General features: G+C 43.5%; 1 protein-coding gene across 5 annotated transcripts in view; it reads left to right on the top strand.

Annotated features, from left to right (window-relative positions):
- The window catches only part of kcnab2a (potassium voltage-gated channel subfamily A regulatory beta subunit 2a), a 315,007-nt gene that overhangs the window by 119,748 nt on the left and 172,238 nt on the right, over nt 1-23,021 (top strand). For 4 of the 5 annotated variants that reach the window (XM_070860410.1, XM_070860412.1, XM_070860411.1 and 1 more), the window contains exon 3: nt 11,606-11,739. In XM_070860410.1, the coding sequence (XP_070716511.1) occupies nt 11,663-11,739 (77 nt within the window). In that variant the 5' untranslated portion in view covers nt 11,606-11,662. Of the gene's footprint in view, nt 1-11,605; nt 11,740-11,796; nt 11,806-23,021 lie in introns of those variants that run through there. The other variant, XM_070860414.1, reaches the window with a different exon arrangement.

Raw genomic sequence — 23,021 nt, forward strand, 5'->3', positions numbered from 1 at the left:
CTTCTAGAGCCAGTTTTGATAAACTGTAAAATTAGCATTCACCAAAATGAGAATAGGGTCATGAATCTGTATCTACTTGCTTTACAGGACTGTATGTATAGAGATTAAAAGATAGTATGTTTTAAACAAAACTTGTTTTTTCTTCCTTTTTTCCACCAGTTTTGTCCCTTCTCCTCCTTGGCTCCTGAAGGTGTTGACTCCTTGCGGGGTAGGGTTCCATGCTGTCAGGCTCTTTGATATCTCAGCCCAATGGCAGTTCTTCAAATGTGAGCTGAGATTGTGTGTTAGCAGACTATTTGGCCAATGGGAGCATCACACCCAAACTTGATTATATCCTCACTCGATGTTCACGCATACAATTTCCAGCAAGATATTAGTCAAGAAAGGGAATGCTGACACCGTGTTCCCTCTCCCTAACCCAAAGTTAATGAGGCCAATTGTAACATCCATTCTGTCTGCCCAGCTGAGATCAGCCTACTCAGTACAGACCGCAGATCAAACCTGCAGCCTTCCTGGTCTGTGTGACTCGGCCACTGCCTTAACCATGTGAGCCAACGATGTCCTAACCAAAGTAATCTGACTATACATCTAATAACCTGTGCTAATTAAGTAGTAACAATACAGAATTGTACAACAGTGTACTAAATTATTTCCTGATAATTCTTTTGTAATGCCTTCACAAATGAGCCAACAACCTAAAGGTTGCTTTTCTCAACCTCTTTTCTGCAGCTTACAGGTGGATGTAATAAGATCTTGGTTGAAATTATTAATGCACCCATATATCAAGCACATAAAATAATTTGTGCATGTAGGAGTTCAGAGTATTGTCGTGTTAGTGCTATGAGTATAGAGAAAAGCACATTTAAGAATAGCTTGTGAGAGTGTAATTTTTATGAGCATAAAAAGCCATTTTTGAGAGCAAGACCGGGATAACTGTGAATTGATTTGAACCATAGGGTTTGCTAGGGTGGGAAATAGAAAAGAAAATACTTACATTTACAGCCAAAGAAAGTACTTTTGAAGTGTAGTTACTGCTAAATGTAGGAAAAGCAGCAGCCAATTTGCACAAAGAAAAAACTTAAATTTATATAGCACCCTTCACGACCTCAAAACGTCCCAGAGTACTTTACAGTCAATGAAGTACGAACAACAATATGACAATGACCAGTTAATCTGTTTTTAATATTGATTGAGGGATAAATATTGGCCAGGACACCATGGGCAACGTCCCTGCTCTTCTTGGAAATAGTGTCATAGTGGGATCCAAGGGATCTGAGATGGAAGACTTGACCTTGGTTTAACGTCCTATCCAAAGTTGCCACCTCCGACGGTGCAGCACCCCTTCAGTACTGCACTGGAGTGTCAGCCTAGATTTTGTGCTCAAGTCTCTGAAGTGGGATTTGAACCCACAACGTTCGAACTCTGAGGCAAGAGTGTTACCACAGCTGTCATGAATTTCACAATGGTGCCGGGAGGGGTCACAGTGGGGCAGTGCCAAGCACAACAGTTTTTCACTTTTGTCACTAATTATTTTGCAGACTCAATTCTTTGCTTCTGCATCGAACTGGTGCTATATTTAACCATAGAGTGGTGGATAGCTGATACTGCGTGCAACATTGAAAATGTTCCTTTTCTGAGCTATGACCTATTTCACCTTGAATGCAAGATTCATGAAATGGAGCTGTCACTGTAAGGATGGAGTGGAGTTGAAGTATTTTCAATGTAACGTACGTCCTCCTCCTTCATTAACTGCTTGGCATCAGCATCCTGTAACGCATTAATTGCTAGACCAAATTTAAATTTATTTTTCACTTTCATATGGATTACTTCAAATGGGTCCAAATTAAGTATTTTGTCTTTTGCTCCTTTTGCTGTAGTGTTTCAGCAATGATCAGTTAATCAGCATTCCGGGAAAATAAAATACCGTTTTCATATTTTTACTGTTTGCCCCCTTCAGGTTTGCATAATATCTTGGATCTGAGACCAAAAGAATGTATAATTCTGGCTCATAAAAATTACCGTTAGCTTGTCTTTCTGTTGTGCATTTTCTTTTTATGTTCTTTTTATTTTTCATCTTTGATTTTTAAGTTTTGTAATGCATTACATATTTTGTCAGAAGCAATAAAAGTTATCTATCATAGTTATGTCTACATTAAATTTTGCAGCTGTGAATAAGGAAATATGTTTAATGTTTTATTTATTTTCGTAATTAAAATAGTATTGCTGAATGAATGTGTCTCAGTTTGTAACTTTAATTTTGTGAAAAATTGTGTTAAATTTTGCACACAGCAGAGATCAGTACTAAAGATGTAGTTATTCGACATATTCCTTTACGGCGTGACTGCTGCCAACCTCTACCGGAAGCTGCACAGAAGCATTCTGCGCATAAATGTCCATACCCAAATTTGAAAAAGTAACGTTCACCACAACAGACGGAAGAACTGATGGCGATAGGTACATTCGGCGAGAGTACAATAAAACACACTCAATCTGACAACATCCTCGTTAAATTGAACTGGAAGTTTTAGCAGTTCATTCTGATGAATTAATTGCACTGCTGCCACAGTCTTCTCGCGTTCCTTCTCCACCCTCCCTCTCGTTTTCCTCCCGTCTCTTTGTCTAGCATTCCTCTCGCTATCTCTCTGCACTGTCTCTACGCAATGATCTTTTTCGCAGCCGATTAAATCCTAACATTCTGCGCTCGCATTCTGTTCACCAACCGTGTGTTCAAACCACAATCGACAGAGGACCTGATAGTGATAAACACATTCCGTGAAGATACAATAAAACTCTCAAGCTGACAAATTTTAAAAACACCTTCGTCACATCACAGACCTCTCAATACCTGAAATTTCCCCCTCTCTCAGTTCTCTCTCACTAATCTATAGAAAATCCGGTGAGAACAAACAAAAAAACCACTGGAACTGCGCATGCGCAACGTTGGCAACAGTCACGTCCATTCCTTTATTTATTTTCTCATCAATTTTCTCTACTAATTTATTTTTTCTGCTTCCACTCCCATCTCCCCGCCAAGGATTTTGATCTCATCAGAGCAGGTTCCATTCCTGCCTCACAATGCCTTGTCCATTTAGTGTCTTGTGCAAGTCTAGATGGGTGTCGATAGGCTATTCCAACCTAAGGCATAACAGCCATGCCAAAGTCTGTTCTCCCATAATGTCCACTTGTATGCTTTTGCAATAGGGATGGATGGATAGTGATCCAAACCAGGAACCTTTCCTGAGTTTTTCTGCTCTCAGTTGGGGATGCTGAGGCCTGTTGTCACCCCAGCTGAACTCAACTTCCTTATCGAATAGGAAACTTTTCTGGTTTGTATGGCTGATCTCACAAGATGAGCTTACTGAGTCACTGGAGAAATTGCCTTCTTTTTATTGTGCTGTGCTGTCCGTGATGGGAATATCGTGTGCCTCACTGCAGTTACTGATAGTTTGGCACTTGGCTGCAAAGAAAATCTAGTGTGCATGTATTCCTGGCAGTTTGTTTCAACTGTATTTATAAATAAATACTAATATTTCACTTCAATTCAGAAAACACGAGAGCAGATTGATTTACTTTCAGCAGCAATGTTGATATTCTTCCTGCTTCATCCTCTTCCATCTGCCTCATATCTCCTCGTTGCTTTGGTTCATTTACTTCCCCGCCCTCTAATTATGCTTGACTTGAAAAGTTCCATTGATCTTGACTCCCCCTGTGCAATGCCCCTAGAGATTAAATGGTAGTATATAAAAAGATTTTTATTGGCTCCCAAATGGTTCAGCTGGTTAAGGCAGTGAATAGCTGAGCTATACAGACCCAAGAGACCCCAGTTTGATCCTTGCTCTGTGTTGAGCAGCTGATCTCTGGTTGCGTTAGTAACCCTGGGCTAGGAAGGTAAAAATTGTCGCCATCATTACTTTATAGTGACCATTGCTGGAAGCTGGCTAAGTGAAGGATGGATGGGGTTCAGTTGTAGGGCTCCCTGTACCACAACTGCCAAATAATCTGCTGACGATCGCCAATCAACCAAAACCATAACAAAACTAGATAGTAGTATAGAAACTTCAGATTAAAACTGAGTGGCTTTACAGGTGATGTCATGTCCTGCCATTATAATTCCTATACTAGAACATGTAGTTTGAATTGTTTTGAGAGTATTTTGGTATTTTACAGAATTTGAATATTTTTTATTTTATTACAAGCTAATTATAAATTTCACTGTGATAGTTGGTGTGTTAATTGAATTGAATATTCCTTATTAAAATTAATTCTAATTTTTGAATAAGCTTTTGATTGGATTCCTTGGAGGAGAAACATTAATTGATTGAAATTGTGTATCAGATCAGTGTACAGTGAAATGCTACTACAACTATGGTTGCTCAAACACAAAAATGTGCGCATATTGAAGTTCTGTCTAATCCCTAAAAATTTACTGTGCAGGGTGTATGTTGGATTGATGCCATCGTTTTGTACATCACTAGAATATTATAGTTTTATTGAAATGTGGTGCTTTGTAATTAGTTGCTGTGAATTACACTGGGGATGATGTGGTTGATTTGAATCTGCAAAGTTGCATCAAGTTGAGGCAGTTGAGAATTTAACATGAATAATTGAGTTCTTGGTGAGGATGGGATACAGTATCCTCACGTAAGATGGTCTTTTCAGTTAGTATATACAAAAGATGAAAATGCATAGAATGTGTACTGCACCAAATATGATTTTCTTTTTGGGAGCTGGGTTGCAGTGTGATATAAGTGGATAGTGAATTGATCTGTAAGTTACTATTCAAAATGATCTATTAGTAAAACTGCACAAAACTCATCGGCTATAAAATGGTATATCTTAAAACTGCAATATTGCGCAAAACTTATAACTTGATATTGTCTAGTGCAAAACTGAGTCATGTAGATGAGAAAGATCACAGGATTGATCCATATAGTCCAGCCAAGTCCCAGGTCTGTGCAGAACTATCTGATGTCCGCCAGAGGAATTGACAATCTGCAGTCACTGTTCACTGCTGAAAAGTGTGTGGCTGTCCACAAACACAATAATAGAACCAGACTTGGCTGTGATGCGCCTTGTGGTAAAATAATGTGCTGACACTCTAGATTCAAACTACCAAAAAAAAGGTTGTTGTTGAAATTGTTCCTACACCATCTTCAAATAAATTATCCACAGTAAACAAATAGGAAACCTGTATATATTAAAAATAGTAAGTAGTCTCAGGATTCCAAAGGTACTGCATTTGCAGATGGCTCTGTCAATGTAGCATTATGGGCCCAAGTTTCCACATGATTTGCGCCTGATTTTTAGGAGCAACTGGTGGAGAACGGACTATCTTAGAAATCGCAATTCTCCACATTTTTTTTTCTGCAGTTCTAGTCAGGTAGAACAGTTCTACTTTGGAACAGAATTTTTTCTTCAAAAGGGGGCGTGTCCGGCCACTGACGCCTGATTTCAAAGTTTCCACAGTGAAAACGTACTCCAAACTGAAGTAGAATGGAGCCAGTGAAGATTTTTGTAGAACTGAAAAAACCTGTTCTACACATTAAAAAAATCAGGCGCGGGTTACAAATTAGGCGCCCAGAATGAGGTGGGGGGGGGGAGGGGGAGGAAGAGGGGGGGGGGGGGAAGGGAACTCATTAAATTCTACAATAAATCCTTATTTATACTTCTACAAATATTATACAAATAAATCCAACCTGAATAAACATTTATAAGCCAAGAAAAGATTAAATAAACCATCTTCCTACCTGTGTGAAAGTGCTTCAGCCAGGGAGAATTCTGCAGCCGTTCGTGTCGCTGAGCGAGGGGGGGGAGAGAAAGCGTTCGTGCCGCTGAGGGGGAGAGGGAGAGAGGGGGAGGGGGAGGTCAGATCGGATCCAGTCTGGGAGCGGGAGTCGGGTCCGGTGGTGGGGGGGGGTGGGCAGGAGCGGGAGTCGGGTTGGGTCCAGTCGCGGGGAGCGGGAACAGGAGCGCGGGGCGGGGGGGGAGCTCGGGTCGGGGCGGGGGGGGGGGGTGGGTCTCGGGTCTGGTCGGCGGGGGGAAGCGGGTGTCGGGTCTGGTCCGGAGGCAGGGGGGGGAGCGGGTGTCGGGTCTGGTCGGGGGCGGGAGCAGGAGCTGGCCGTGGGAGGAGCCTTATTCATGCAGCCCCAGTGAGGCCATTCGGCCAGGACTAGGGGCTGCGTGCTTCGGGCCCCTCCCACACAGTTCGGCACCTGGAGCTACTGCACTTGCGTGCCCACTGTAGCGCGCATGTGCAGAGGTCCTGGCACTGTTTTCAGCGCAGGGACCTGGCTCCGCCCCCCCCCACAGCTCGTGCTGGCTGCGCCGAGGGCCAGAGGACCTACAGGTAGGCGGAGAATACCGAGGATTTTTTTAGGTGCGAAAAACGGGCGCCCAGCTCGGAGGGGCGCCCGTTTTCTTTCTTGTGGAAACTTGGGCCCTATGTGTTAAATGCAAAATAATGGGGCACCACCCAATGTACCTTTAACTGAATCTTGGGAATACTGGGAAGCGAAAGAGTCTCGACACACAGTCAAAGGAAGTCAACAGAACAGAAAAGCAGCTACAGCTTGCGAAATATGCATGAACGCTCAGAATATTGAGACAAAAAACACTTCCTTTGAAATCAAGCAGAGAAAGTAATGAAATGGTGTACCTGAGAGGATCGCCCCCTCCCCCCTCAGATGCACAAATTGAAGAAGTGTCATAAAATATTTGTGATAGGCAATGGCTGGAAACAACAAATCCTAGTAGGCAACAATTATGTTAACACACTGAAACCCTGAAGAAGCAACACAATAGGCAGCATTTAATTGAAATACGCATCCCCTCTCCACCCTCCCTCCCTCCCACCCATCCATTCCCCCCCCTCCCATCTCCATCCTGTCATCTCTTTTCACGCCAACACCCCCCCCCCATTACCTCTCCTTCCCTTCGCCCCCCCCCCCATCTCTCCCCCCTTCCCTTTTCCCCCCCATCTTTCCAACCACAGCCACTATCTCGGGTTGAACCAGGTAGTTTCAAATTTCGGCAACCTATTCATGAATGGAGCTTCTGATCCTGTTTATCACAAAGACCGGTTGCTTCCATCACAAAGACCGTCTGCTTCAATTACCATAGCATCGCCTGCTTCTGCCCTACATACCTCAGCCCATCTGCTGCTGAAACACACATCCATGTCTTTTTCACTTCTAGATGCAACTATACCAATGCTTTCCTGGCCAGTTTCTCATCCTCGACTCTCCATAAACTTCAGCTCATCTAAAACTTTGCTGCCCGTATCCTTCCCCTCACCAAGTCTCACTCAGCCAGTACCACCGTCTTCGCTCATCTACATTGGCTTCTGATTTCCCAATACCTCAGATTTAAAATTCTCATATTTATGTTTAAATCATTTCATGGCCTTGCCCATCCCTATCTCTAACATATTTTAGCCTAACAATTTTTATCCCCCTCACACCATTCCATGGATTCTAATCTCTTGTGCACCCCATCCTCTCTTTGGTTTGCCATTGGCAGCCTTGCCTTCAGCTCTCTCGGCATTTCCTTCTGAAATCCCATCCCCAAACCCCTTCAACTCTCCATCTCCCTATCGTCGTTTAAGACCCTCCTTGAAACCAATCTTTTGGACCAACCATTGAACTACTAATAATGTTGAACCTTTGGCTCGATTTTTTTTTCTCTGATTATACCTGTGAATTATCTTGGGATGTTTTTCTGGTATATAAGTGGAAGTTGTTGAGAGGCAAATCTAGTCTGTAATCTTATTTGATACTTTAGAGCTGTGACAGAAGTATTCTTCTGGAATTGCAGGCTTTTCTTAGATTACTATGTCACTTTGTAACATTTGTTTCAGTGGCAAGGGATTTTGTTTGGGATTTGAGATTTGAGATATGTAAACTGTCCGGTTCTGTTAGTTGCAAAGATTCATGGAAATTGCAGCATAAAAGGATGATATGTGATCTGTTGTACTTATATGGGTAAATAGCTGCCAAACTGGAACAATGGAAGTTGGGAGTGCTTCGGCTAGGAGCTAGGTGGACTTGATTCAGTTGTGTGGAATTTAAAAAGGCAAATAAATAAACAAAACCAAAGGATAATATATGTAGAAGAGTGGGCAAAAAATGCAGTGCAGTGTTGTTGGTGTACAGATTTCCTCTAAAAAGAAATGGCATTTGCAATTTTGAATGCTGCATTGTTAATGCAGAATGCTGCAGTGATGCATTATTCCTCCTGCAGTGTGAAGCACCACCTCTTGAATTGACTGATTTAGACTAAAACTGCTGACATTGAGTGATTGCTTTCCATTTCCCTTTTGCTTTTGCTGCATTCCTACCAATTGAGGGGCATCAACTCTTTATGGTGATTCGCAAGAGATAGCAATTTTGAATTTTTTTCTCTTGAAATTTCTTTGTAAAATATTGGAATGCTTTCTGATTTAGCGTACAAGGTGGAACAAATTATATTTGTAACTAAATATTGTGTGATCAACGTAATTCAGTTAAAATAGACTGCAAAATTTGTTCAACATTAAAAAGTGAAACATTGAAATTGCCCTTGACAGACCAACAATATGTCATCATCATAGGCGGTCCCTCGTATTGAGGTTGACTTGCTTCCACGCCAAAAAGGGATGAGTTCACAGGTGTTTCAAATGAAAGACCTAATATTCCAGGTCCCAAACTACATATTGAAGGGTGGAAGATGCCTGTGTGTGGATTTTTTTAACGTATGGTGGCCGTTGCACACTAGCCACCACACGGGCTTGACAGAGCTAGGTCTTGGTCCAGTGGCAAGGGTTAACCAAGACGATTGGAGACTAGCTCTGCTGCACGGATCTAGCGCGTGCACATATCGCAGTGTGGGCTGGCCCATACTGTCCCTAGGCCCTCGCTTCTTCTGGCCCCAAACTCGCGCCTCTCCTGAGACCCGATCACATTGCTCCTGCGCCCCGACCTTGCCATATTAGAGATACTGCACTAACATCACCATGAAATGTTTCAGCGTTGTGTGACGGTGAACCTATCCCACTCCCTCCCCTTCCATGTGCGAGTGTTGTGTAGACCATTCATCGTCCTCTTCCAATTCCCCGCCTGTGGATCGTCCCTCTGCACCTTCCGTGCGACCATTGCCCCGTGGGAAGGCTGTCCCAGCCTCAGCAGCCGGCTGGTGGGGGACACTTAGGTAGCTATTGGGAATTTATTAAAATAACATTTTAAACTTTTTATTCACACTTTGGTGTAGTCTGTGTTGTGTGTGTACGTGTATAAATTTCTCTCCAAATACAGATTGTATATAATACAGACTTAATGTTAGCAAACAGCATCAGCTTTTAAAATGTGATGCGCTGCGAATGTTGCTTAACTGCATCTGATCTCACACAATCTAGGGCCGCACTTCTCTTATGTAAGTCCATCCTTTGATCATCATTTTCGACAATTACAAATTGTTTTGTCCAGTAGCTTGCTTAATCTTGGTCATTCCATCCTCAGGTCAATATTGCAACATATTAATAGTTTGATATCCCTGTCTTTTTTCAAGTGTGCATTAGTTGACATGGCTTTTTTGCTGTTCCCATTTCTAGTCATATGAAGTAGATATCCTCTGCTTTCCTTTCATTACTACCATCATTTGAAGAGTTGGTCAGGATACTGATTAGTGCAAGAGCTTTCCTATCATCAAGCACATTTGTATGCTGCTTGATAAGATCTTGTACAACTGGAGGTAGTTTCCTGTCTCTCAACTGTGTAGGTGGAAACTTGGAATTAACTTGAATGTCCATAGTGCATTTTAACTTCTCTCCTTTTGAAGATGTCCTGGTGTTTGCAGCACTGGTTTCAGGCAAGCAGTGGTAAACTGGCTACTCATTTACACTTACAACTGGTGCCACTCTCCAGCAGTTGCTGGACAAAAATAAACCTGGTTTAGCTTAAAATTTAGATTTTCTAGATTAAGCTAATACTTTAATGGTTTGAGAAAATAGCTTTAGAAAATCGTTTAATATGCTGTTAGTTGTCCAATAATAAGTTAATTAATGGAGTAATTAAAGTTCATGAAAAGTGAGGCTCTCTTGCCATCAGAACAAAGTAAACTGGGCAGTTTATAATGCAGCTGATGGCAAGAGAACAGTGCATTTTCCATCAGCTACAGTTTTATGGCATAAATATGACTCCTCCACTTTGTCCAAAAGTGTCTTAACCCAGGTTCTGCATTCCTGCAACAATGTGACATTTGCATTTCCCACACCAGTCCTCTTTCTTACTTTATACAAATAAAATAGCTAATCTCGTTCCAGTTTGTGACTGCATTATGGTTGTTTTTATGCCATAGAGCTGAGTTTATAAGGAAATAAATTTAGACTCAAAGCTCATTTCACTACACACAGCTGAGAGCAGGATTAATTCCATCAGCCATGGCTGAATTGAAAGTTGTTTTTGAAAAGTTTTTGCATTTTATTCTCTGCTGGTTTATTATTTGGGTATTAAATGTGATTACATTGGAAAATCAATGAAAGAAAAACATTAGTGTTTTTATTGTAATGCTAATTTTACAATTCCAAACTTGGTATATTTATTTTGTAAAACATCATATATTTTCTATGTGTTCTATTTTTGTCTCATTATCCTTTGGAGTTGTAGTTATTTAAAGCCTATAATTTTTAACAGTCACATTTCACTTCCTTTGGGAAATGTTAACACAACAAAGTACACCTTTTTATTTTTAAAAAAAGGCAAATGCTTAAAATTTAAATTCTGTAGATTGAGTTAATATATGTCTGAACTGCATCCTTACTTTCTTTTTTTCTGAGAAAATAGCTGTAGAAAATTACTCAAGGTGCTCTCAGCTGTCCAATAATAAATTCACTAATGCGGCTGATGATCCAGTCAGGTAGGGTTGCTGCTTTGAATTAAATAGAGTGTGTTGTATTGATGTCTTGCTTAAAATGCATTTGGTGCTGAGGTGCTGGGAGAATAGGGAAGTGAATAGTCCAAATTCTACTTCCTGGTTTTGCTGCTGGTCCCTTTGAAGGACTAATGGGAAGGAGTCCTGCATTCTCTGTTGCCTCTGGTGAAGAATCAAATGCTGTTGCAGAGTTCTTTTATATTGGTAATGTGCAGTTGCTGGTGGGGAGTGTCTTGCATCTGCTGCTAACAGGGCACTATCGACATAGAAATATCTTGAGTTGCCTTTCTGACCGTAACTGGAGATGCCACTTTGTTTAGCTGAGGACCACCAACAGAGACTTTTGGCAAATAACACTTTATGCCAAAGATCAGTATCTACACTTAAATAAACAGTAATATAGACAAATATGAATTTTGGCTGCAGTTTTTGTCCCACATACAATAATCACATTATGGCTAACTCGACATATCATATAGCAAATAGCACTAATTTGACGCCTAATTTTTTAGTTTGTGTATTTGCCCAGTCAAAATGTGGTCAAACTGCATTGTTACACACAATTTGTCACATCCTATAATTTTTCTTGTGTTATAGTAGCTACATGAATAATGCACTCCAATACGCCGTCAGATTTTTAAATGAGCTATTGCCTGAAATGGTGACTTCTAATGCCTCTGTCTCTGATTTTGTGTTGCTGCAGGCTTGGCAAGTGACAGTGTGAGAAGATAGCGGGCTGTTGACTGAAGCTGTTGACCTGATGTATCCGGAATCAACCACAGACTCTCCAGCTCGACTTTCCCTAAGACAGACAGGCTCGCCGGGCATGATTTACAGGTGAGGCACAGACTCTCTGGGCATGATTTACAGGTGAGGCACAGGGTCTCTGGGCATGATTTACAGGTGAGGCACAGGCTCTTTGAGCATAAGGAAAACAAATCAAAAGAGAAGATTTTAGGATGAGTTGATCAAAAACTTGGTCAAAGATCATAAATGAAGGGAAAAAGGCAGAAAGATTTAGGGAAGGTATTCCAGAGCATGGAGCCTTGGTGGCTGAAGGCACACTCCCCAATGATGGGGTAAAAGTGTGGCTCGGTGGTAGCATTTTCATTTGTGTTAGAAGATCACGAGTTCAACCTATTCTCCCGACACTTGAGTATGTAATCTAGTTTGACACTTTAGTGCTGTACTGAAAGAAGGCACCTCTGAGGGTGCAGCACTCCCATCAGTAATGCAATGAAGTGTCAACCTAGATTATATGATCGAGTCTCTGGAGTAGGGCTTGAACACTCGACCTACCAAGGGAGATGGATGGAGTATAGATCAGCCATGATCTCGTTGAATGGCAGAACAAGCTCAAGGAGCTGAATGGCCTATTTTTGTTCCTATGTTCCTTCTGACTCAGACAAGAGCGCTACCACTGAGCCAAGTCTTAACAGCTCATGCGAAGGGCTGTAGGAGGTCACAAAAACAGTGATGGGCAAGCTTGTGAAGGGATTGGTAAGTGAGATTGAGGATTTTGAATTAAATATGTTGAGGAATGAGGAAGCTCTGGGAGTTGGCAAGGACAGGCGGGCTAAGTGAATGGGACTAAGGATGGGATAGGATGCTGATAGCAACGTTTTGGATGAGTTGGAGTTTATTTAGTGTGGAGCTCAAGAGGTTGGCAAGAAGAGCATTAGACAAGTCAATCCTGGAGGGGGCGAAGTTGTGGATTGGGGTTGTCTTACTGTTGACTTTCCATATAAATTCGGATTTCTTTTCAGTGTGTATCACTCGATTGGTGCCAATTTGTTGTACTCATGCAGTGCATCTTTAATCATTAAGTGTTGCTCTTCCGCTCAAAATAAAGAGCTTAACACTTCTAGATGTGTGGGTTCAGACTAGGTGCTCCAGCTGAGTTCAGGAGATCATTTTGCAGATGTGAATCATGATTTTTTTTTAATTGAGGAAACTAGATGAAGAGCCAAGTCCCACAGTAAAGGATGCCAACATGGCTGAAGAAAACAAGAGAAGCTATGTAAATTGGGAATAGTAAGCTTGGGTTTTAAAACCTGAAGACTAAAGGTGGTGAAGAGTTTGTGGTCCTGGGAAAGAAGAAATCAAAGTAAGACTCTGCAGTGCATTTTGCTTTCAACACACAATGCAGGAAGCTAGAGCTGTTTAATTTGGTAGTACAGGAATGGAAAGCTGGATGATTTAGACCAGAGATTTTCAACCGTTTTGCTTCTGAGGCCCCGCCTTCCTCCAATTCTGGGATCTTGCACATCACTGATTTTCATCGCTCCACCATTGGTGTCCGTGCCTTTGGCTAGCTAGTCCCAAAGCTCTGGAATTCCCTCCCTAAACCTTTTCGTTGCACTCCCTCTCCTCCTTTAAATGTTTCTTAAAGCTTACCTCTTCGATTAATCTTTGGTTACCTGTACTAATATCTCCTTAGGTGGCTCGGTGTCAAATTTTGTTTGATAACGCTCATGTGAAGCATCTTTGAATGCTTTACTATGTTAAAGGTGCTTTATAAGTGCAAGTTGTTGAGGCTGCGGGCATTCCTGGGATTCTGCAGCCAGTGTGAGAAAAGGTAGGTTCGGTGACGATAGTAGAACGCCTCGGAAAAGACAAAACAATCAGTTTAACTCCGTGGCGAATTAGTCAGCAAATGTCTCCACTCCTCTGTGTGACAGGAGCGTCAGCCAATCCACTTCCCCAGCAACTCAACGCAAGACCGCCTCCGTTCTTCTGAGTGACAGGCGCTCTGACCAATTCACAACCCCGGGATCTCCTCAACGGGCCGGAAACTGGCCAATTCACACCGCTAGAAGGCGGGGTTTAGAGATTATTTCAGCTCGGAACTTACTCATTTGGTTTAAAAAAATTTTTTATTGGCGGTAATCTTTGTCCTTCTGTCAAGGCTACGTGTTTTGGCAGACTCCTTGAAACCTCGGCAGCCATGGACGCCTGGTTGAGAACCCCCTGATTTAGACTACAATTATTAGTTAATTTCTTTCAATTGAATTGCTGTTAAGTTCCAGCTAGCCTGAGATTGGTTCTATATGTGTTGGCTTGATCTGAACAGTGCTGTGACACTCATCTATAGCTGAAAGAAGTTAGTAATTATTGGGCCAGTAGATGGTGCAGTTGACTCGATAAAATATTTCATAGCAATGACTTGTTACTGGTGCACTTTCTCTTGCAGCCCACAAGAGGCCAATGTGTACTGCAAATACATTTTCTCAACCTTAGTCAGAAATCTAAAAAGATGCAGGCGGGAAATTATTGCTTTTGTTCTAATGTTACTGGTAGTGTTTTAAGTGAGTCATATTCTTCAATTTTTGATGTGTAATATTGCAGAATGCTAAGTGTAATATCATTTATATAATATAATATGTATGTATACACACTATACTTTCTGAAAGTTTAAATATACATTCAGTTTTTAATTAATTCCTTTACTTCTCTAGTGACCCACTGCCAATTTTGTCCTTTAAGAATTCTGACAGTACCTGTAATTGAGAATGCAATGTTTAACTTTAGTAGAAGTTTGAAAATCAACTCCTTCAACTATAGAGAAATTATTTAGTTTATTTGGAGCTGTCGGCTGACTGTTCCATATTTAGATGAGTAGTAGGCATGTGCTTGTATCTGTGATTCCACGTGTGTCAAGTTTTAAATCTCTGGGACCGCAGGGGAAGTAGTCAATGGAAGCTAATTCCTTTCTCAAGGAGGGAAGAAAAATCAGAGAGGAAATGACTCTTGTTCTTGTGCACCTCATAGTGGCAGTTTTACAGTGCACCAGTTGATTATAGTGTGTGGGACAGAAGGGAAGGTCTGAACAGGAATAAGGTTCATAAGCTGCCATTCGGAAGTATTGTGTTGACAGACTTCCATAATCTTTCTCATTTAGCTGGGAGGAGACAGGTGGTTCAAGATCAACTGGTGGTTCGTATCCTTCAATGGAAATGGCCCTGCCAATGTTCCTTTTGGATCTATTGAGTTTCTGTCACTCAAGATTCTATTGTAAGGTGTTCCAGCAATTATCTCTGATTAAACGCCATAAAATTAAAATTAGATTTTGCAATTGAAATATTGAGCCAAATTGGTGTTGTACATTCTATGTTCCTTTTAACAATTATAGTTTTAACAGAAAATAATTGCTTAGCTAAAAATGATGCATATAAATATAGCCAGTCTTGTTGGAATTAATTAAAGCATTTAAACGTAAAGGTAATTGTATCAGAAAAATTAAATGAAATCATAACTGACATTACAGATAAGGTTCTCTTTTACTGTTTATTTGCATTATTTATGTTACACTATATGTCAAAAATGTAAGTGAAAATTTGATCTCGCCATCTTCCCAAAGGAGGATACCATGTTGACAAATTGATAGTTGTACAACATCCACACCATGGCACGACCAGTCTCTGTACTCTTTTCCCACCACTTCCCTACCGAGTTCCTGACCGCCTTCCCGCCCTCCACTCTCCCCCTCCCCACTCTTCTCTCCTCTCCCCCCCCCCCCCCCCGCTGATCTCTTCCACCCCCCTGCTTGCCCCCCCCATCCTCCGCCACGCGCTCTTCCCCCCCCCCCCCCCCCCGCCACTCTCGCGCTCCCCCTCCCCGGCCGCGCTGGCACGCTCTCCCTCCCCCTCCCCGGCCACGTGCTCCCCACGCTTAGAACATACGAAATAGGAGCAGGAGTAAGCCATACAGCCGCCTGAGCCTGCTCCGCCATTTAATACAATCATGGCTGATCTGATCACGGACTCGGGTCCACTTCCCTGCCCGCTCTCCATAACCCCTTATTCCCTTATCGTGTAAGAAACTGTCTATTTCTGTCCTAAATTTATTTAATGTCCCAGCTTTCACAGTTCTCTGACAGCGAATTCCACAGATCCACAACCGTCAGAGAGAAGAAATTTCGCCTCATCTCAGTTTTAAATGGGCGGCACCTTATTCTAAGATCATGCCCTCTAGTTCTAGTCTCCCCCATCAGTGGAAACATCCTCTCTGCATCCACCTTGTCAAGCCCCCTCATAATCTTATACGTTTTGATAAGATCACCTCTCATTCTTCTGAATTCCAATGAGTAGAGGCCCAACCTACTCAACCTTTCCTCATAAATCAAGCCTCTCATCCCCGGAATCAACCTAGTGAACCTTCTCTGAACTGCCTCCAAAGCAAGTATATCCTTTTGTAAATATGGAAACCAAAACTGCACGCAGTATTCCAGGTGTGGCCTCACCAATACCCTGTACAACTGTAGCAAGATTTCCCTGCTTTTATATTCCATCTCCTTTGCAATAACGGCCAAGATTCCATTGGCCTTCCTGATCACTTGCTGTACCTGCATACTATGTTTCATGCACAAGTACTCCCAGGTCCCACTGTACTGCAGCACTTTGCACTCTTTCTCCATTTAAATAATAACTTGTTCTTTGATTTTTTTTCTGCCAAAGTGCATGACCTCACACTTTCCAACATTGTACTCCATCTGCCAAATTTTTGCCCATTCACTTAGCCTGTCTGTCCTTTTGTAGAGAGCGCGTTCTCTCTCTCGCTCGCGCGTGCGCTCTCCCTCACCCTCCCCCCCCCCCCCCCCCCCACACACACACACACACACACACTCTCTCTCTCTCTTTCCACATCTCTTTCCACATTCTCTCTCATTTTCTCTCTCTCTCTCCATTCTCTCCATTCTCTCCACTCTCTCCACTCTCCACTCGATCCACTCTCTCTCTCTCTCTCTCTCTCTCTCTCCACACTCTCTCGTTCGTGCTCTCCCTCTCTCCACAATCTCTCTCTCCACACTTTCTCGCGCTCTCTCTCTCGCACTCTCTCTCTCTCTCTCTTTCCACACTCTCGTTCGTGCTCTCCCTCTCTCCACACGCACGCGCGCGCTCTCTCTCTCTCTCTCTCTCTCTCTCTCCCTCACCCTCCCCCCCACACACACACACTCTCTCTCTTTCCACATCCTCTCTCTCTCTCTCTCTCTCTCTCTCTCCATTCTCTCCATTCTCTCCACTCTCTCTCTCCACACACTCGTTCATGCTCTCCCTCTCCACAATCTCTCTCTCCACACTTTCTCTCTCTCTCTCGCGCTCTCTCTCTCTCTCTCTTTCCACACTCTCGTTCGTGCTCTCCCTCTCTCCACACGCTCGCGCGCGCTCTCTCGCTCGCTCACTCTCTCTCTCTCTCTCTCTCTCTCTCTCTCTCTCTCTCTCTCTCCCTCTCCCTCTCTCCCCCCCACCCCCCCCCCACACTCTCTCTTTCTCTTTCCCTTTCCACATTCTCTCTCCTCTCTCTCTCTCTCTCCCTCTCTCCACTCTCTCTCGCTCTCCAATCTCTCTCGCTCTCTCCTCTCCCCTCTCTCTAATTACAGGAGGACATTAATAAGCTTGCAGAGTGGGCATATAATTGGCAAATTAAGTTCAACACACACAAATGTGAGGTACAGGTTGAGCGTCCGAATCTGGAACCCTCAGGACCGAGGCCATTCCAGATTCCGCTATTTCCGGATTTTGGAACGTCTTTGCCTGGGCCGAGGTAGGTGGGGTCTGGCAGTCGAGGGACGAGGCGGGGCCGGGGGAGGGTTGAGCTGCCGAGGGCTGGGACAGGCGAGGGCTGGAACGAGGTTGGGCCGCTGAGGCGTTGGAGTCCGGATTTCGGAATGGTTTCCGGATGACCCCTCCACGGATCGGTCCGGATTCCAGAACATTCCGAATTTTGGAACTCTGGATTTCGGATGCTCAACCTGTAGTACATTTTGGTAGGAAGAATAGTGAGGTCACTTATTACTTGGAGGGTGCGAGTCTATGTGGGGTAGAGGAACAAAGGGATCTCTTGAGTACAAATACACATCGCTAAAAGTAGTGACTAGGTTAGCAAGGCTGTTTTTTTAAAAAAAAAGCAAACCAAGCACTCGGGTTTATTTCTAGAGGTATACAATTGAAAAGTAGGGAAGTTATGCTAAACCTGTGTCGAGCCTTGGTTAGACCACACTTGGAGTACAGCGTACAGTTCTGGTCGCCATTTAATAAAAAGGATATCATCATCATCATCGGCAGTCCCTTGGAATCGAGGAAGACTTGCTTCCACTCCTGAAGTGAGTTCTTTGGTGGCTGAACAGTCCAATACGAGAGCCACAGACCATGTCACCGGTGGGACAGATAGTCATTGAGGGAAGGGGTGGGTGGGACTGATTTGCCGCACGCTCTTTCCGCTGCCTGCACTTGATTTCTGCACACTCTCGGCGGGACTCGCGGGCTCAGCGCCCTCCTGGATGCACTTTCTCCACTTGGGGCGGTCTTTGGCCAGGGACTCCCAGGTGTCAGTGGGGATGTTGCACTTTATCAGGGAGGCTTGAGGGTGTCCTTTTAACGTTTCCGCTGCCCACCTTTGGCTCGTTTGCCGTGAAGGAGCTCTGCATAGAACATTTGCTTTGGGCGTCTCATGTCTGGCATGCGAACTATGTGGCCTGCCTAGTGGAGCTGACAGAGTGTGGTCAGTGCTTCAATGCTGGGAATGTTAGCCTGGACGAGGACGTTGATGTTGGTGCGCCTGTCCTCCCAGGGGATTTGTAGGATCTTGCGGAGACATCGTTGGTGATATATCTCCAGCGACTTGAGGTATCTACTGTACATGGTCCATGCCTCTGAGCCATACAGGAGGGCGGGAGCCTCTAATCAACAAAAGCAGACATTGATGAGGAAATTCAACACCGCCTCCAGTGCGCCAGTGCAGCCTTCGGCCGCCTGAGGAAAAGTGTTCGAAGACCAGGCCCTCAAATCTACCAAAAAAGGATATAGTGGCACTGGAGAGGGTGCAGAGAGATTTACTAGGATGATACCAGAAATGCTAGGATATACATATCAGGAAAGGATAAACAAGCCGGGTCTCTTTTCTCTTGAAAAACGAAGGCCGAGGGGTGACCTAATCGAGGTCTTTAAAATTATGAAAGGTTTTGATAGAGTGGTTACAAAGAATTCCACTTATGGGTATTTCCACTTCTGGGGAAGAGCATAACTAGAGGCCATCAATATAAGATAGTCACCAAGAAATCCAATAGGGAATTCAGAAGAAAATTCTTTACCCAAAGAGTGGTGAGAATGTGGAACTTGCTACCACAGGAAGTGGTTGAAACAAATAGTATAGATCAGAGTTGAGCAAAATATGGCCCTGGGCCATATCCGGCCTGCCAAGTCATTCTATCAGGCCTGCTGGATAGGACAGAAATGGAATGCAAGCCGGAACTCGAGCTGATCATTCGTCTATCCACTTTCATGTCCCATGGGTCAGACCCTAACTGTAGCCAAGGAAAAACTATAGTAATACTTTATTCAAATTAATAATTCGCAAAAGTGATTCTCCCTGGCCTAATCTTAAAACAATCCATTCCTTGCACCTGGGCCCCAATGGCGGATATTCATACCCAGAATGCACTTTGTACTCAAATATGCACTATCAATTTTAGAGTGGAGTCGTGGCTGCTCATCTCCATAACTCTTTTACCGAAGAAAGTGACCAGCGTTGCATCTTTCCTCTCCCGGTTACCAGGATATGACGGCAGCGGAGTTTTCATCTGGCAACAATTGGGAAGGCATTATTAATCTTTGCATGGGGTCATAAAGATGATTGAGGAAGGAATTGCTGCTGACACAGGCTCGAAAGAGAGTACAGTTCCATTTCACATCACTGATTTACAGAGACCAGAAGATTTTCAACTTTTATCTTTGATTCTTTTCTAAGCAGTATCAGATACATCTTGGTGTATGTAAGATAGCATCTGACTACGATCGGCATTTATGTTTATGGTTATGCAATGTTCCCCCTCTTTTTTTTTGCACGCAGTCCCTTTAAATTTGCTGCACGGCCATCCACCATGCAGCCGCGCATGTACAGTATCTTTTCCAACTGCAGGAACTGGGGAGTGGCCTGAGCAGGGCCATGCGGCCACATGCCTTTGGGGGAACATTGGTGGGCGGCCCTCAAGAACTCACCAAAACTTGTTAAGTGGCCTTCCAGCCCAAATAATTGCCCACCCCTGGTTTAGATGTATTTAAGTGGAGGCTAGGCAAGCCTACGAGGGAGAAGGGAATAGAGGGTTATACTGATAGATTTAGATGAGGAAAGACGGAAGGAGGCTCGAGTGGAGCATAAACGGCAGCATAGATGGTTGGGCTGTTTCTGTGCCGTATATCCTATGTAATTCTGTCGCTCGCTCTCTGTCCCGCTCGTTCTCTCTTTCCCCACCCACTCTTGTTTTTAAGAGCAATTAACTCCTTAAATGGTGACTTTAATATGCACATAGATTGGGCTAACCAAACTGGAAGCAATACGGTGGAGAAGGATTTCCTGGAGTGCATAAGGGATGGTTTTTTAGACCAATATGTCGAGGAACCAACTAGGGGGGAGGCCTTCTTAGACTGGGTGTTATGTAATGAGAGAGGATTAATTAGCAATCTCGTTGTGCGAGGCCCCTTGGGGAAGAGTGACCATAATATGGTGGAATTCTGCATTAGGATGGAGAATGAAACAGTTAATTCAGAGACCATGGTCCAGAACTTAAAGAAGGCTAACTTTGAAGGTATGTGGCGTAAATTGGCTGGGATGGATTGGCGAATGATACTTAAGGGGTTGACTGTGGATGGGCAATGGCAGACATTTAGAGACCGCATGGATGAACTACAACAATTGTACATTCCTGTCTGGCATAAAAATAAAAAAGGGAAGGTGGCTCAACCGTGGCTATCAAGGGAAATCAGGGATAGTATTAAAGCCAAGGAAGTGGCATACAAATTGGCCAGAAATAGCAGCGAACCTGGGGACTGGGAGAAATTTAGAACTCAGCAGAGGAGGACAAAGGGTTTGATTAGGGCAGGGAAAATGGAGTATGAGAAGAAGCTTGCAGGGAACATTAAGACGGATTGCAAAACTTTCTATAGATATGTAAAGAGAAAAAGGTTAGTAAAGACAAACGTAGGTCCCCTGCACTCAGAATCAGGGGAAGTCATAACGGGGAGCAAAGAAATGGCGGACCAATTGAACAAGTACTTTGGTTCGGTATTCACGAAGGAGGACACAAACAACCTTCCGGTTATAAAAGGGGTCGGGGGGTCTAGTAAGGAGGAGGAACTGAGGGAAATCCTTATTAGCCGGGAAATTGTGTTGGGGAAATTGATGGGATTGAAGGCCGATAAATCCCCAGGGCCTGATGGACTGCATCCCAGAGTACTTAAGGAGGTGGCCTTGGAAATAGTGGATGCATTGACAGTCATTTTCCAACATTCCATTGACTCTGGATCAGTTCCTATAGAGTGGAGGGTAGCCAATGTAACCCCACTTTTTAAAAAAGGAGGGAGAGAGAAAACAGGGAATTATAGACCGGTCAGCCTCACATCGGTAGTGGTAAAATGATGGAATCAATTATTAAGGATGTCATAGCAGTGCATTTGGAAAGAGGTGACATGATAGGTCCAAGTCAGCATGGATTTGTGAAAGGGAAATCATGCTTGACAAATCTTCTGGAATTTTTTGAGGATGTTTCCAGTAGAGTGGACAAGGGAGAACCAGTTGATGTGGTATATTTGGACTTTCAGAAGGCGTTCGACAAGGCCCCACACAAGAGATTGATGTGCAAAGTTAAAGCACATGGGATTGGGGGTAGTGTGCTGACGTGGATTGAGAACTGGTTGTCAGACAGAAAGCAAAGAGTAGGAGTAAATGTGTACTTTTCAGAATGGCAGGCAGTGACTAGTGGGGTACCGCAAGGTTCTGTGCTGGGGCCCCAGCTGTTTACACTGTACATTAATGATTTAGATGAGGGGATTAAATGTAGTATCTCCAAATTTGCGGATGACACTAAGTTGGGTGGCAGTGTGAGCTGCGAGGAGGATGCTGTGAGGCTGCAGAGCGACTTGGATAGGTTAGGTGAGTGGGCAAATGCATGGCAGATGAAGTATAATGTGGATAAATGTGAGGTTATCCACTTTGGTGGTAAAAACAGAGAGACAGGCCATTATCTGAATGGTGACAGATTAGGAAAAGGGGAGGTGCAAAGAGACCTGGGTGTCATGGTACATCAGTCATTGAAGGTTGGCATGCAGGTGCAGCAGGCGGTTAAGAAAGCAAATGGCATGTTGGCCTTCATAGCAAGGGGATTTGAGTACAGGGGCAGGGAGGTGTTGCTACAGTTGTACAGGGCATTGGTGAGGCCACACCTGGAGTATTGTGTACAGTTTTGGTCTCCTAACCTGAGGAAGGACATTCTTGCTATTGAGGGAGTGCAGCGAAGGTTCACCAGACTGATTCCCGGGATGGCGGGACTGACCTATCAAGAAAGACTGGATCAACTGGGCTTGTATTCACTGGAGTTCAGAAGAATGAGAGGGGACCTCATAGAAACATTTAAAATTCTGACGGGGTTAGACAGGTTAGATGCAGGAAGAATGTTCCCAATGTTGGGGAAGTCCAGAACCAGAGGTCACAGTCTAAGGATAAGGGGTAAGCCATTTAGGACCGAGATGCGGAGGAACTTCTTCACCCAGAGAGTGGTGAACCTGTGGAATTCTCTACCACAGAAAGTTGTTGAGGCCAATTCACTAAATATATTCAAAAAGGAGTTAGATGAGGTCCTTACTACTAGGGGGATCAAGGGGTATGTCGAGAAAGCAGGAATGGGGTACTGAAGTTGAATGTTCAGCCATGAACTCATTGAATGGCGGTGCAGGCTAGAAGGGCCGAATGGCCTACTCCTGCACCTATTTTCTATGTTTCTATGTTTCTATGTTTCTCAGCTATTCGTATCTAGTGGTTAAAGATTGTGTCATGGTGACAGTTATATCCACCAACTACTTTGAGGTGGATCAGATCTAACTGGAATCCTGGCCAAATGCAGCTGCAGGGTTATTTTATGGCCAGTTTCCATTTTAAGATTGCTGATCAATGCTATTTTCCATTTTGACAATAGATCAGATCTTCCTGGTAGTTCAACTGGTAGTGTGAAACAGCCAACAAAATAGAATAAGTTTCCTTTATTTGTGACATTGCAAGCCTAGTTATAGCAATTAAAAAAGTAAATGAAGCATTCTGATACACATCATCATCACCAGTACCTGTTTTCT

The sequence above is a fragment of the Pristiophorus japonicus genome, chromosome 18 (assembly GCF_044704955.1).
Source record: "Pristiophorus japonicus isolate sPriJap1 chromosome 18, sPriJap1.hap1, whole genome shotgun sequence".
Classification (NCBI taxonomy): domain Eukaryota; kingdom Metazoa; phylum Chordata; class Chondrichthyes; family Pristiophoridae; genus Pristiophorus; species Pristiophorus japonicus.